Source organism: Bombina bombina, unplaced genomic scaffold, assembly GCF_027579735.1.
Source record: "Bombina bombina isolate aBomBom1 unplaced genomic scaffold, aBomBom1.pri scaffold_78_1, whole genome shotgun sequence".
In the NCBI taxonomy this organism is placed as follows: Eukaryota; Metazoa; Chordata; class Amphibia; order Anura; family Bombinatoridae; genus Bombina; species Bombina bombina.
In genome coordinates, this window is record NW_026511871.1 from 1,377,447 (window position 1) to 1,394,667 (window position 17,221).

General features: G+C 43.0%; 1 protein-coding gene across 1 annotated transcript in view; it reads right to left on the bottom strand.

The window, feature by feature from the left end:
* The window catches only part of LOC128643990 (protein sidekick-1), a 164,738-nt gene extending 147,774 nt beyond the window's left edge, over positions 1-16,964 (bottom strand). Inside the window, exons 1-2 of the mRNA XM_053696758.1 lie at positions 16,958-16,964; positions 16,772-16,887 (exon numbers count right to left, since the gene is read on the bottom strand). Coding sequence (XP_053552733.1) covers positions 16,772-16,887; positions 16,958-16,964 — 123 coding nt within the window. The remainder of the gene's footprint in view (positions 1-16,771; positions 16,888-16,957) is intronic.
* Between the last annotated feature and the right edge of the window lie 257 nt (positions 16,965-17,221).

Below are 17,221 nucleotides of genomic sequence, written 5' to 3' on the forward strand. Positions count from 1 at the left end.
CTCTTTTGCCTGTAAAAGAAAAATACAACCCCCCCCCAACATTAAAACCCACCACCCACATACCCCTAATCTAACCCAAACCCCCCTTAAAATAACCTAACACTAATCCCCTGAAGATCATCCTACCTTTAGTTGTCTTTACTCAGCCGAGCCACCGATGGAACTGAAGAGGACATCCGGACCGGCAGAAGTTATCCTCCAAGGGGCGCTGAAGAAATCTTCCATCCGATGAAGTGATCCTCCAAGCGGCGCTGAAGAAATCTTCCATCCGGGCGAGGTCATCTTCCAAGAGGCGCTGAAGAAGTCTTCTATCCGGGCGAGGTCATCTTCGAAGCCGGGTCTTGAATCTTCATCCCGCCGACGCGGAACATCCTTCTTTCCCGACGAACTACCGACGAATGAAGGCTCCTTTAAGGGACGTCATCCAAGATGGCGTCCCTTCAATTCCGATTGGCTGATAGGATTCTATCAGCCAATCGGAATTAAGGTAGGAAAAATCTGATTGGCTGATGGAATCAGCCAATCAGATTCAAGTTCAATCCGATTGGCTGATCCAATCAGCCAATCAGATTGAGCTCGCATTCTATTGGCTGTTCCGATCAGCCAATAGAATGCGAGCTCAATCTGATTGGCTGATTGGATCAGCCAATCGGATTGAACTTGAATCTGATTGGCTGATTCCTTCAGCCAATCAGATTTTTCCTACCTTAATTCCGATTGGCTGATAGAATCCTATCAGCCAATCGGAATTGAAGGGACGCCATCTTGGATGACGTCCCTTAAAGGAGCCTTCATTCGTCGGTAGTTCGTCGGGAAAGGATGTTCCGCGTCGGCAGGATGAAGATTCAAGACCCGGCTTCGAAGATGACCTCGCCCGGATAGAAGACTTCTTCAGCGCCTCTTGGAAGATGACCTCGCCCGGATGGAAGATTTCTTCAGCGCCGCTTGGAGGATCACTTCATCGGATGGAAGATTTCTTCAGCGCCCCTTGGAGGATAACTTCTGCCGGTCCGGATGTCCTCTTCAGTTCCATCGGTGGCTCGGCTGAGTGAAGACAACTAAAGGTAGGATGATCTTCAGGGGATTAGTGTTAGGTTATTTTAAGGGGGGTTTGGGTTAGATTAGGGGTATGTGGGTGGTGGGTTTTAATGTTGGGGAGGGGTTGTATTTTTCTTTTACAGGCAAAAGAACTGAACTTTGGGGCATGCCCCCACAAAAGGCCCTTTTAAGGGCTGGTAAGGTAAAAGAGCTTTGAACTTTTTTAATGTAGAATAGGGTAGGGCATTTTTTTATTTTGGGGGGGTTTGTTATTTTATTAGGGGGCTTAGATTAGGTGTAAGTAGCTTAAAATTGTTGTAATATGTTTTTAAATGTTTGTAACTTATTTTTTTTATTTTTTGTAACTTAGCTTTTTTTATTTTTTGTACTTTAGTTATTTTATGTAATTGTATTTAATTGTAGTTATTTGTAGGTAGTTTATTTAATTAATTTAATGATAGTGTAGTGTTAGGTTTAATTGTAACTTAGGTTAGGATTTATTTTACAGGTAATTTTGTATTTCTTTTAGCTAGGTAGTTATTAAATAGTTAATAACTATTTAATAACTATTCTAACTAGCTAAAATAAATACAAAGTTACCTGTAAAATAAATATAAATCCTAAAATAGCTACAATGTAATTATGAATTATATTGTAGCTATCTTAGGGTTTATTTTACAGGTAAGTATTTAGTTTTAAATAGGAAAAATTTATTAAAGTATAGTGTAGTGTTAGGTGTAATTGTAACTTAGGTTAGGATTTATTTTACAGGTAAATTTCTCTTTATTTTAGCTAGGTAAGCTATTAAATAGTTAATAACTATTTAATAGCTATTCTACCTAAGTAAAATAAATTGAAAGATACCTGTAAAATAAAAATAAATCCTAAGATAGCTACAATATAATTATTATTTATATTGTAGCTATATTAGAGTTTATTTTATAGGTAAGTATTTAGTTTTAAATAGGATTAACTTAGTTAATAATATAAATATTATTTAGATTTATTTAATTAATATTTAAGTTAGGGGGGTGTTAGGGTTAGTGTTAGACTTTTAGGGTTTAGGGGTTAATAATTTTATTACAGTGGCGGCGGTGTAGTGGGGGGCAGGATAGGGGTTAATAAATTTATTATAGGTGTCGACGGTGTAGGGGGGCAGGATAGGGGTTAATAAATTTAATATAGGTGGCGACGGTGTAGGGGGGGCAGGATAGGGGTTAATAAATTTAATATAGGTTGCGGCGGGTTCAGGGAGCAGCGGTTTAGGGGTTAAACTATTTTTTTATTTGCGGCGAGGTGCGGGATCAGCAGGATAGGGGTTAATAACTTTATTACAGAGGGGGACGGTATAGGGGGGGCAGGATAGGGGTTACTAGGTATAATGTAGGTGGCAGCGGTGTCCGGGAGCGGCGGTTTAGGGGTTAATACATTTATAAGACTTGCGGCGGGGTCTAGGAGCGGCGGTTTAGGGGTTAATACATTTTTAATAGTTGCGGCAGGGTCTAGGAGCGGCGGTTTAGGGGTTAATACATTTTTAATAGTTGCGGCAGGGTCTAGGAGCGGCGGTTTAGGGGTTACTAACTTTATTTAGTTGCGGGGGGCTCCGGGGGCGCCGGTATAGGGGGTAGAACAGTGTAGTTTAGTGTGAGTGCTTAGTGACAGGCTAGCAAGAAAGCTGTCAAACAGCCGAAGAGCAGCGAGATCGGATGAGTGATAACTCTCACAGTCCGCTGCTCATCGCCCCACGGCTTTTGGACAGCTTTTTTTGATAACTTAGGCGTATTTTTTCAGGTCCGCGGAGGCGAAGGTAGGCGAGCTTAGGCGGGCGTATTGGGCCGGCGAAGTCAGAAAAGTTGACGGCTTGATAACTACCCCCCTAAATGTTTTAGGATTGTAAAAAAATTTTTAAATGTGAATAACGTTTTGTATGTTTTATCAAATTTCCTGAAATTTTCAGAATATGTTTGAATAGATAGATTAATGTATTGTGAGAAGTTTGGGGGAAATTGGTTAAGATCTAAGTTCAATTTTGTACGTTAAGCCACATTAAGCTCCCCAAAAAACAAGCTTAATGTCACTCATTTGCCTTGTGGGAAACCAAATACCATGAAACTTCTAGGATAGGTTTGGAAAATGACAAACTGAGTTTGTGCCAAGTTTCAAGGCAATTGATTGAAGTTTTGGTGAATTTTGGTACATTAAGCTATTTTTACATTAAGCTGCTCACATTAAATGTTTTAGGATTGTAAAAAAATTGTTAAATTCGAATAACTTTTGGTATGTTTTATCAAATGTTCTGAAATTTTCAGAATATGTTTGAATAGATAGATTAATGTATTGTGAGAAGTTTGGGGGAAATTGGTTAAGATCTAAGTTTAATTTTGTACGTTAAGCCACATTAAGCTCCCCAAAAAACAAGCTTAATGTCACTCATTCGCCTTGTGGAAAACCAAAATCCATGAAACTTCTAGGATAGGCTTGGATAGTGGAAATCTTGGGTTGTGCAAAATTATGCAGCAATTGATTAACATTTGGCCACTTTTTTACTCATTAAGCCACATTAAGCTCCCCAAAAAACAAGCTTAATGTCACTCATTTGCCTTGTGGGACAACAAAATCCATGAAACTTCTAGTATACGTTTGGAAAGTGAAAAACTGAGTTTGTGCCAAGTTTCAAGGCAATTGATTGAAGTTTTGGTGAATTTTGGTACATTAAGCGCTTTTTACATTAAGCTGCTCACATTAAATGTTTTAGGATTGTAAAAAAATTGTTAAATGCAAATAACTTTTGGTATGTTTTATCAAATTTCCTGAAATTTTCAGAATATGTTTGAATAGGTAAATTAATATATTGTGAGAAGTTTGGGGGAAATTGGTTAAGATCTAAGTTCAATTTTGTACGTTAAGCCACATTAAGCTCCCCAAAAAACAAGCTTAATGTCACTCATTTGCCTTGTGGGAAACCAAATACCATGAAACTTCTAGGATAGGTTTGGAAAGTGACAAACTGAGTTTGTGCCAAGTTTCAAGGCAATTGATCGATGTTTAGGTGAATTTTGGTACATTAAGCTCTTTTTACATTAAGCTGCTCACATTAAATGTTTTAGGATTGTAAAAAAATAGTTAAATGTGAATAACTTTTGGTATGTTTTATCAAACGTTCTGAAATTTTCAGAATATGTTTGAATCCATAGATTAATGTATTGTGGTAAGTTTGGTGGAAATTGGTTAACATCTAAGTTCAATTTTGTACGTTAAGCCACATTAAGCTCCCCAAAAAACAAGCTTAATGTCACTCATTTGCCTTGTGGAATTCCAAAATCCATGAAACTTCTAGGATAGGCTTGGATAGTGGAAATCTTGGGTTGTGCAAAATTATGCAGCAATTGATTAACATTTGGCCACTTTTTTACTCATTAAGCTACATTAAGCCATTTTCACATTAAATGTTTTAGGATGTCCCATAATTGTGCTTTATACAAAAAAATCATAACCACCACAAAAAAGGGTGGGCCTCATGGACTCTTGCTAATATGAAAGAAATGAATTTATCAGGTAAGTTCTTACATAAATTATGTTTTCTTTCATGTAATTAGCAAGAGTCCATGAGCTAGTGACGTATGGGATAATGAATACCCAAGATGTGGAACTTCCACGCAAGAGTCACTAGAGAGGAGGGATAAAATAAAGACAGCCAATTCCGCTGAAAAATAATAATAATCCACAACCCAAAACAAAAGTTTTTAATCTCAAAATAATTAAATTATAAGCAGAAGAATCAAACTGAAACAGCTGCCTGAAGTACTTTTCTACCAAAAACTGCTTCAGAGGAAGAAAACACATCAAAATGGTAGAATTTAGTAAAAGTATGCAAAGAAGACCAAGTTGCTGCTTTGCAAATCTGATCAACAGAAGCTTCATTCCTAAACGACCAGGAAGTAGAAACTGACCTAGTAGAATGAGCCGTAATCCTTTGAGGCGGGGTTTTACCCGACTCCACATAAGCATGATGAATCAAAGACTTTAACCAAGACGCCAAAGAAATGGCGGAGGCCTTCTGACCTTTTCTGGACCCAGAAAAGATAACAAATAGACTAGAAGTTTTTCTAAAATCATTAGTAGCTTCAACATAATATTTCAAAGCTCTTACTACATCCAAAGAATGTAAAGATCTCTCCTTTGAATTCTTAGGATTAGGACATAACGAAGGAACAACAATCTCTCTACTAATGTTGTTAGAATTCACAACCTTAGGTAAACATTTAAATGAAGTTCGCAACACTGCCTTATCCTAATGAAAAATCAGAAAAGGAGATTCACAAGAAAGAGCAGATAACTCAGAAACTCTTCTAGCAGAAGAGATGGCCAAAAGGAACAGAACTTTCCAAGAAAGTAATTTAATGTCCAGAGAATGCATAGGTTCAAACGGAGGAGCTTGTAAAGCCCTCAGAACCAAATTAAGACTCCAAGGAGGAGAAATTGACTTAATGACAGGTTTTATACGAACCAAAGCCTGTACAAAACAATGAATATCAGGAAGAATAGCAATCTTTCTGTGAAAAAGAACAGAAAGAGCAGAGATTTGTCCTTTCAAGGAACTTGCAGACAAACCTTTATCCAAACCATCCTGAAGAAACTGTAAAATTCTAGGAATTCTGAACGAATGCCAGGAGAATTTATGAGATGAACACCAAGAAATGTAAGCCTTCCAGACTCGATAATAAATCTTCCTAGACACAGATTTACGAGCCTGCAACATAGTATTAATTACTGAGTCAGAGAAACCTCTATGACTAAGAATCAAGCGTTCAATTTCCATACCTTCAAATTTAATGATTTGAGATCCTGATGGAAAAAAGGGCCTTGAGATAGAAGGTCTGGTCTTAACGGAAGAGTCCAAGGTTGGCAACTGGCCATCCGAATGAGATCTGCATACCAAAACCTGTGAGGCCATGCTGGAGCCACCAGCAGCACAAACGAACGTTCCATTAGAATTTTGGAAATCACTTTTGGAAGAAGAACTAGAGGCGGAAAGATATAGGCAGGATGATAATTCCAAGGAAGCGACAACGCATCCACTGCCTTCGCCTGAGGGTCCCTGGATCTGGACAGATACCTGGGAAGTTTCTTGTTTAGATGAGAGGCCATCAGATCTATTTCTGGAAGACCCCAGATTTGAACAATCTGAAGAAATACCTCTGGGTGAAGGGACCATTCGCCCGGATGTAACGTCTGGCGACTGAGATAATCCGCTTCCCAATTGTCTACACCTGGGATGTGAACCGCAGAAATTAGACAGGAGCTGGATTCCGCCCATACAAGTATACGAGATACTTCTTTCATAGCCAGAGGACTGTGAGTCCCACCCTGATGATTGACATATGCCACGGTTGTGACATTGTCTGTCTGAAAGCAAATAAACGATTCTCTCTTCAGAACAGGCCAGGACTGAAGAGCTCTGAAAATCGCACGGAGTTCCAAAATGTTGATTGGTAATCTCGCCTCCTGAGATTCCCAAACCCCCTGCGCTGTCAGAGATCCCCATACAGCTCCCCAACCTGACAGACTCGCATCTGTTGAGATCACAGTCCAGGTTGGGCGAACAAAGGAAGCCCCTTGAACTAAACGATGGTGATCTATCCACCAGGTCAGAGAGTGTCGTACATTGGGATTTAAGGATATTAATTGTGATATCTTTGTATAATCCCTGCACCATTGGTTCAGCATACAAAGCTGAAGAGGTTGCATGTGAAAACGAGCAAAGGGGATCGCGTCCGATGCAGCAGTCATGAGACCTAGAATTTCCATGCACAAAGCTTCCGAAGGGAATGATAGAGACTGAAGGTTTCGACAGGCTGAAACCAATTTCAGACGTCTCTTTTCTGTTAGAGACAAGGTCATGGACACTGAATCTATCTGAAAACCCAAAAAGGTTACCTTTGTCTGAGGAATCAACAAACTCTTTGGTAAATTGATCCTCCAACCATGTTTTTGAAGAAACAACACAAGTTGATTCGTGTGAGATTCTGCAGAATGTAAAGACTGAGCAAGTACCAAGATATCATCCAAATAAGGAAACACCGCAATACCCTGTTCTCTGATTACAGAGAGAAGGGCACTGAGAACCTTTGAAAATATCCTTGGAGCTGTTGCTAGGCCAAACGGAAGTGCCACAAACTGGTAATGCTTGTCTAGAAAAGAGAATCTCAGAAACTGAAAGTGATCTGGATGAATCGGAATATGAAGATATGCATCCTGTAAATCTATTGTGGACATATAATGCCCTTGCTGAACAAAAGGCAGAATAGTCCTTATAGTTACCATTTTGAATGTTGGTATCCTTACATAACGATTCAATATCTTTAAATCCAGAACTGGTCTGAAGGAATTCTCCTTCTTTGGTACAATGAATAGATTTGAGTAAAACCCCAGACCCTGTTCCAGAACTGGAACAGGCACAATTACCCCGGCTGACTCTAGATCTGAAACACATTTCAGAAATGCCTGAGCTTTCACTGGGTTTATTGGAATGCGAGAGAGAAAAAATCTCTTCGCAGGTGGACTTACCTTGAAACCTATCCTGTACCCTTGAGAAACAATGTTCTGAATCCAAAGACTGTGAATCGAATTGATCCAAATGTCTTTGAAAAATCGTAACCTGCCCCCTACCAGCTGAGCTGGAATGAGGGCCGCACCTTCATGTGGACTTGGGAGCTGGTTTTGACTTTCTAAAAGGCTTGGTTTTATTCCAGATTGGAGAAGGTTTCCAGACAGAAACCGTTCCTTTAGGGGAAGGGTCAGGCTTCTGTTCCTTATTCTGACGAAAGGAACGAAAACGATTAGCAGCCCTGTATTTACCTTTAGATTTTTTGTCCTGAGGCAAAAATGTTCCTTTCCCCCCAGTAACAGTTGAAATAATAGAATCCAACTGGGAACCAAATAATTTATTATCTTGGAAAGAAAGAGCAAGCAAAGTTGATTTGGAAGACATATCTGCATTCCAAGTTTTAAGCCATAAAGCTCTTCTAGCTAAAATAGCTAAAGACATATCCCTGACATCAACTCTAATGATATCAAAGATGGCATCACAAATAAAGTTATTAGCATGTTGAAGAAGTTTAACAATGCTATGAGTATTATGGTCTGATACTTGTGCTAAAGCCTCCAACCAAAAAGTGGAAGCGGCGGCAACATCAGCCAAAGAAATAGCAGGTCTAAGAAGATTACCTGAACATAAATAAGCTTTCCTCAGAAAGGATTCAATCTTCCTATCTAAAGGATCCTTAAAGGAAGTACTATCTGCCGTAGGAATAGTAGTACGTTTAGCAAGAGTAGAGATAGCCCCATCAACTTTAGGGATTTTGTCCCAAAACTCTAATCTATCAGATGGCACAGGATACAATTTCTTAAACCTTTGAGAAGGAGTAAATGAAGTACCCAAATTATTCCATTCCCTAGAAATTACTTCAGAAATAGCATCAGGGACAGGAAAAACTTCTGGAATAACCATAGGAGGTTTAAAAACCGAATTTAAACGCTTAGTAGATTTAGTATCAAGAGGACTAGAATCCTCCATTTCTAAAGCGATTAAAACTTCTTTAAGTAAAAAGCGAATAAATTCCATCTTAAATAAATATGAAGACTTATCAGTGTCAATATCTGAGACAGAATCCTCTGAACCAGAAAAATCCTCATCAGAAACAGACAAATCAGAATTATGACGGTCATTTAAAATTTCATCTGAAAAATGAGAAGTTTTAGAAGACCTTTTACGTTTATTGGAAGGAGGAATAACAGACATAGCCTTCCTAATAGATTTAGAAACAACATCTCTTATATTAACAGGAACATCCTGAGTATTAGATGTTGAGGGAACAGCAACAGGTAATGGTATATTACTAATGGAAAAACTATCTGCATTAGAAAGTTTATCATGACATTCATCACAAACTACAGCCGGAGGAACAGTTACCAAAAGTTTACAACAAATACACTTAACTTTGGTAGAACCAGCATCAGGCAGCGTTTTTCCAGAAGTAGATTCTGATCCAGGGTCAATCTGAGACATCTTGCAATATGTAAGAGAAAAAACAACATATTAAGCAAAATCTATCAAATTCCTTAAAAGACAGTTTCAGGAATGGGAAAAAATGCCAATGAACAAGCCTCTAGCAACCAGAAGCAATGTAAAAATGCGACTGAAATAATGTGTAAAAAAGGTGGAGACAAAAATGACGCACACATTTTTTAGCGCCAAAAAAGACGCCCACATTAATGGCGCCTAAAAATATTTGGCGCCAAGAATGACGCCACATCCGGAACGCCGACATTTTTGGCGCAAAACGTCAAAAATATGACATAATCACGAACAACTTCCGGCGTCATTCTTGACAACAGAAATTTTTTTGCGCCAAAAAAATCCGCGCCAAAAATGACGCAATAAATTGAAGCATTTTCAGCCCCCGCGAGCCTAACAGCCCACAGGGAAAAAAGTCAATTTGAAAACAATTTTTTTTTTTAAGGTAAGAAAAAAATTGAATATTCATATGCATTAACCCAAATATGAAACTGACTGTCTGAAATAAGGAATATTGAACATCCTGAATCATGGCAAATATAAGTTTAAAGACATATATTTAGAACTTTATATATAAAGTTCCCAACCATAGCTTAGAGTGTCACAAAAAAAATAAGACTTACTTACCCCAGGACACTCATCTACATATAGTAGATAGACAAACCAGTACTGAAACGAGAATCAGTAGAGGTCATGGTATATAAGAGTATATCGTCGATCTGAAAAGGGAGGTAAGAGATGAATCTCTACGACCGATAACAGAGAACCTATGAAATAGACCCCGTAGAAGGAGACCATTGAATTCAAATAGGCAATACTCTCTTCACATCCCTCTGACATTCACTGCACTCTGAGAGGAAAACCGGGCTCCAGCCTGCTGCGAAGCACATATCAACGTAGAATCTAGCACAAACTTACTTCACCACCTCCATAGGAGGCAAAGTTTGTAAAACTGAATTGTGGGTGTGGTGAGGGGTGTATTTATAGGCATTTTGAGGTTTGGGAAACTTTGCCCCTCCTGGTAGGAATGTATATCCCATACGTCACTAGCTCATGGACTCTTGCTAATTACATGAAAGAAATAGGAATTTATCCGTGATTTAGATAAAGTGTACCCACACCGAGGTGCCATTCGTTCATCAATAACCCCTCAATAAGAAACCAGTATGAGGCCATAACACATCCTCATACACTAGACTCTGACCATAAAATTGTGTATATTCCACCAGGGGTCTCTCTAAGACGATATCCTGAGGGGTAACCTGTAATCGCTAACAAGAGCATCTCTATATATCCTCCCACTAATGTAGTATTCCTTTTGGGGCAGCCATAACCCTGGCATCCATTAGGGGGTAACTTCCCTGTACTGATCTTACAGCGGGAGCTATTATTATACCGCACTATTTGGGGCATTCCAATAGTATAGGATACCCCGCATTTACCTTCTAACCCCTAACTGGGGCATTACATGATTCACATTGATAGAAGTCAGACAAGGACCTAAGTGATATTAACTGACTACTTCACCGTTATCCAGTTAGTGATGTACCCTGCAAATGCACCTAGGTTTTTTATAATATAAATACTCTGTATTCTTGAGACGTTTTTGGCCATTGGCCGCCATTCACTCACCCACACTGACTGTGATTTTAATTTGTATATCCCCCGTTTTTAATATCACTATTAAATGTTAAGTTTTAATCCGTCATTTCTTAGGATTATCATTCCTATGGTACCATTTGAGAATTTTCTCTCAGTGCTGTTGAGTGCTACCCATGTACATTCTCTCAATTGCGACAGCAATTGATATCCTCTGAAATGAAATACTGTAGTAACAATTCCAGAGTTGGAAGACACTCTAGATAAATGGCTTTAATTCAATCAGGACAAATCCAGGAGATGCAACGTCTAGGATTACCAAATACAAAATACTAAAGCAGGGAAAAGTGGGCGTGCCAGGTTTAAATAACCTTGCTCACAAGGTGAAGCTGAATTAAAGGTACAGTAGCTGAAACAGTTCTGAAAAGAAAGACATCCATTACACATGGTATGTTGGGGATAGTATAGTATTACCTTTTGATTATGTAGAACCTTTCTGGGTTTATAGTAAGGTTAAGTATCAGTTACCATTTCTATCATTATATATTGGTTGTTCTATATCACATGACATGTGTGAGTAATAAAATATGGTATTAACTCTTAAATAGAGTAGGACCTCTATGGATTTATGATAGGGTTAACATAATAATGTCCTTTAAGTTGTATCAAGCCTCTATTAGTTTATAATAGGATTAAGTATCAATTACCAAATTATCAAAAACAGGAGCTTGGAATAAACTCTTTATAAATTACCACATCTTAAAGGATATTAATTATATCAGCAGTTATCATAAAGCAACTGAAAATAATAAGTTATATTGCGATGTAGTTATTTACCACTAGAGGACAGTATTGTATAACTTTTATAAATCGAACGAAGTTACATATCTCTCAGTAAAGAGTCCTTTATTGATATTGCCTGATATATTGAGTTTGGTAATATTGCTCACTATAATTGTGAGCATATACTGATGTTATAATTATTCAAATAATCTTTGTTATAATAGTTGCTTTCAGATTGCAAGTGTCCATGCAAATGAGGATTGTTCCTGATCGATGCTTACTATAAGTAGCTAAGTATTGAGTTAACCCCAGGCACATACAATGGACTTTTCATATTCTCTATAAAAGGGCTATATGATGATCTCATGTCTGAAGGGCAGGATGCACTTGTTATAAAAGAGCTTAGTGGTATAAATATAAATTAATAAACAAAAGGGGATACCTCCTGTTGAATCCGTCAACCATTGTAATATTAAGCTCTTATAAGTCTAAGTACCACTGTAACCAATAAGATAGAGGAATATATTTATGAGAGTATCTAAATAATGAGAGTAAAATAGTAGTTATCAGAGCCAATGAAACTGTCAGTTTCTGACCGATAGCTACTTTTCATTTGTCAGACCTAACAAAATCGGAGTATACACACGTGTCAGCTCAGATATCAATAATATTAAACTTGTATCACATAGAAAACTTTAAAATGAAAGGGTCCCAACTGCCCTTTCCTGCTGTGTCTGCGCCTCATGACCCTGCTGTGTCTGCGCCTCATGACCCTGCTGTGTCTGCGCCTCATGACCCTGTTGTGTCTGATGACCCAGCTGCGCCTGATGACCCAGCTGCGCCTGATGACCCAGCTGCGCCTGCGCCTAATGACCCAGCTGCGCCTGCGCCTAATGACCCAGCTGCGCCTGCGCCTAATGACCCAGCTGCGCCTGCGCCTAATGACCCAGCTGCGCCTGCGCCTAATGACCCAGCTGCGTCTGCGCCTAATGACCCAGCTGCGTCTGCGCCTAATGACCCAGCTGCGTCTGCGCCTAATGACCCAGCTGCGTCTGCGCCTAATGACCCAGCTGCGTCTGCGCCTAATGACCCAGCTGCGTCTGCGCCTAATGACCCAGCTGCGTCTGCGCCTAATGACCCAGCTGCGTCTGCGCCTAATGACCCAGCTGCGTCTGCGCCTAATGACCCAGCTGCGTCTGCGCCTAATGACCCAGCTGTGTCTGCGCCTAATGACCCAGCTGTGTCTGCGCCTAATGACCCAGCTGTGTCTGCGCCTAATGACCCAGCTGTGTCTGCGCCTAATGACCCAGCTCTGTCTGATGACCCTGCTCTGTCTGATGACCCTGCTCTGTCTGATGACCCTGCTCTGTCTGCGCCTGATGACCCTGCTCTGTCTGCGCCTGATGACCCTGCTGTGTCTGCTCCTGGTGACTCTGCTGTATCTGCTCCTGATGATTCTGCTGTGTGTGCTTCTGATGACTCTGCTGTGTCTTCTCCTGATGATACTGCTGTGTCTGACTACCCTGTTGTGTCTGCGCCTGATGACCTTGCTGTACCTGGTGACCATGCTGTGTCTGCTCCTGATTACCCTGCTGGTCTGCGCCTGATGACCCTGTTGTGTCTGATGACCCTGCTGTGTCTGCTCCTGATGATCCTGCTGTGTCTGCTCCTGATGATCCTGCTGTGTCTGCTCCTGATGATCCTGCTGTGTCTGCTCCTGATGACCCTGCTGTACCTGGTTACCCTGCTGTGTCTGCTCCTGATTTCCCTGCTGTGTCTGTTGATCCTGCTGTGTCTGCTCCTGGTGACCCTGCTGTGTCTGCTCCTGGTGACCCTGCTGTGTCTGCTCCTGGTGACCCTGCTGTGTCTGCTCCTGGTGACCCTGCTGTGTCTGCTCCTGGTGACCCTGCTGTGTCTGCTCCTGGTGACCCTGCTGTGTCTGCTCCTGGTGACCCTGCTGAGTCTGCGCCTGGTGACCCTGCTGAGTCTGCGCCTGGTGACCTTGCTGAGTCTGCGCCTGATGACCCTGCTGAGTCTGCGCCTGATGACCCTGCTGTGTCTGATGACCCTGCTGTGTCTGCTCCTGATGACCCTGCTGTGTCTGCTCCTGATGACCCTGCTGTGTCTGCTCCTGATGACCCTGCTGTGTCTGCTCCTGATGACCCTGCTGTGTCTGCTCCTGATGACCCTGCTGTGTCTGCTCCTGATGACCCTGCTGTGTCTGATGACCCTGCTGTGTCTGATGACCCTGCTGTGTCTGATGACCCTGCTGTGTCTGATGACCCTGCTGTGTCTGATGACCCTGCTGTGTCTGATGACCCTGCTGTGTCTGATGACCCTGCTGTGTCTGATGACCCTGCTGTGTCTGATGACCCTGCTGTGTCTGCACCTGATGACCCTGCTGTGTCTGCACCTGATGACCCTGCTGTGTCTGCTCCTGATGACTCAGTTGCGTCTGCTCCTGATTACCCTGCTGCTCCTGATGACCCTGCTATGTCTGCACCTGATGACCCTGCTGTGTCTGCTCCTGATGACCCTGCTGTGTCTGCTTCTGATGACTCTGTTGCGTCTGCTCCTGATTACCCTGCTGCTCCTGATGACCCTGCTGTGTCTGCACCTGATGACCCTGCTGTGTCTGCTCCTGATGACCCTGCTGTGTCTGCTCCTGATGACTCTGCTGTGTCTGCACCCGATGACTCTGCTGTGTCTGCACCCGATGACTCTGCTGTGTCTGCACCCGATGACTCTGCTGTGTCTGCACCCGATGACTCTGCTGTGTCTGCACCCGATGACTCTGCTGTGTCTGCACCCGATGACTCTGCTGTGTCTGCACCCGATGACCCTGCTGTGTCTGCACCCGATGACCCTGCTGTGTCTGCACCCGATGACCCTGCTGTGTCTGCACCCGATGACCCTGCTGTGTCTGCACCCGATGACCCTGCTGTGTCTGCACCCGATGACCCTGCTGTGTCTGCACCCGATGACCCTGCTGTGTCTGCACCTGATGACCCTGCTGTACCAGGTGACCCTGCTGTGTCTGCTCCTGATGACCCTGCTGCACTTGATGACCCTGCTGTGTCTGCACCTAATGACCCTGCTGTCTCTGCACCTAATGACCCTGATTTCTCTGCACCTAATGACCCTGCTGTGTCTGCACCTAATGACCCTGCTGTGTCTGCACCTAATGACCCTGCTGTGTCTGCACCTAATGACCCTGCTGTGTCTGCACCTAATGACCCTGCTGTGTCTGCACCTAATGACCCTGCTGTGTCTGCACCTAATGACCCTGCTGTGTCTGCACCTAATGACCCTGCTGTGTCTGCACCTAATGACCCTGCTGTGTCTGCACCTAATGACCCTGCTGTGTCTGATTACCCTGCTGTGTCTGCTCCTGATGACCCTGCTGCGTCTGCTCCTGATGACTCTGCTGCGTCTGCTCCTGATGACTCTGCTGCGTCTGCTCCTGATGACCCTGCTGTGACTGATGACCCTGCTGTGACTGATGACCCTGCTGTGACTGATGACCCTGTTGTGTCTGCGCCTGATGACCCTGCTGTGACTGATGACCCTGTTGTGTCTGCGCCTGATGACCCTGCTGTGACTGATGACCCTGTTGTGTCTGCGCCTGATGACCCTGCTGTGACTGATGACCCTGCTGTGTCTGCGCCTGATGACCCTGCTGTGACTGATGACCCTGCTGTGCCTGCGCCTGATGACCCTGCTGTGCCTGCGCCTGATGACCCTGCTGTGCCTGCGCCTGATGACCCTGCTGTGCCTGCGCCTGATGACCCTGCTGTGCCTGCGCCTGATGACCCTGCTGTGCCTGCGCCTGATGACCCTGCTGTGCCTGATGACCCTGCTGTGCCTGATGACCCTGCTGTGCCTGCGCCTGATGACCCTGCTGTGTCTGCGCCTGATGACCCTGCTGTGTCTGCGCCTGATGACCCTGCTGTGTCTGCGCCTGATGACCCTGCTGTGTCTGCGCCTGATGACCCTGCTGTGTCTGCGCCTGATGACCCTGCTGTGTCTGCGCCTGATGACCCTGCTGTATCTATGTTTAATGACCCTGCTGAGTCTGCGCCTGATGACCCTGATGTGTCTTATGACCCTGTTGTGTCTGCGCCTGATGACCCTGCTGTATCTGCTCCTGATTACCCTGCTGTGTCTGATGACCCTGCTGTGACTGATGACTTTGCTGTGTCTACATTTAATGACCCTGCTGTGTCTGATTACCCTGCTGTGTCTGCGCCTGATGACCCTGCTGTGTCTGCGCCTGATGACCCTGCTGTGACTGATGACCCTGCTGTGACTGATGACCCTGCTGTATCTGCTCCTGATGACTTTGCTGTGTCTGCGCCTGATGACCCTGCTGTGTCTACATTTAATGACCCTGCTGTGTCTGATTACCCTGCTGTGTCTGCGCCTGATTACCCTGCTGTGTCTGCGCCTGATTACCCTGCTGTGTCTGCGCCTGATTACCCTGCTGTGTCTACATTTAATGACCCTGCTGTGTCTGATTACCCTGCTGTGTCTGCGCCTGATGACCCTGCTGTGTCTGCGCCTGATGACCCTGCTGTGTCTGCGCCTGATGACCCTGCTGTGTCTGCGCCTGATGACCCTGCTGTGTCTGCGCCTGATGACCCTGCTGTGTCTGCGCCTGATGACCCTGCTGTGTCTGCGCCTGATGACCCTGCTGTGTCTGATGACTCTGCTGTGTCTGCTCCTGGTGACCCTGCTGTGTCTGCTCTTGGTGACCCTGCTGTGTCTGAATCCTGTATGTTATATGTGACAGACCTAGGGCTGCAGGGGCACTAGTTCTTTGTAGAAGCTGCTGACTAAGCTCTGGTTAGTAAAACATATCCCCAGACATGCAGCCCCCAGTGAGTCTAATCCTATTATTGATAAGGAAAATTCTACTGAGCATAATCCTAATATGGATAAGGAAGAGTCTACATGCCTGGCTGCAGGGTTGGGTGCTGGTCTGTTTGCACAACAGCTTAAGAATCCCTATTGTCCTATCCAGATTCCAAAAGGGGGGATTGTCCCTGGACATGTATAAATATGTGTGTCATTTTGTTTAATAAAGTGTCCATTCTGCTTTACTCCAAAATAAGTTGTTTGATTATTGGGGTAAATTTTTAAAGGTTTGGTGGTTCCAGTTGGTGGGAAGCAGTAACTGGTGGATATAACCCATTAGGGTACCAAGGAGGTCCATACCATTATATATATTAGGTTAATGTTATACAAACAACATAACCACTATGCAGAAGTTACCTTGTACCCCTGGATGATGCCATTTTGGCTGCTGGCTGGCGGTGGGTCCCATGTGACATCAATCTGGCTTGCAGTTAGTGGGTTTACCTGAACATTCTGCGGCGGCTTCACTGGGGCTGGTTAAAGGACAAAACAAACAGCATTGCAATGTTAAATGATGTAACAATTAATATGAGCTTAGCTTACACGACATCTCTTGTCTTTCTGCGCAGATTGTAAGAGCTGTCAATCCTACACATCCTAAGCTCATACTTTATCCAACAAGCATTTTCCTGTTTATCACACGTCTATATGTCGAAAAACATCCACAAATATAAAAAACAACTACAAAGGGCCAGATTATAAGTAGAACGCAAAATATCGCTTTCACTAAAGCAATATTTGCACTTCACTTTGTAATACCAGGACACGCTGATGTGCGCTTGTATTATGAGTTGGGTGCAATGTGAA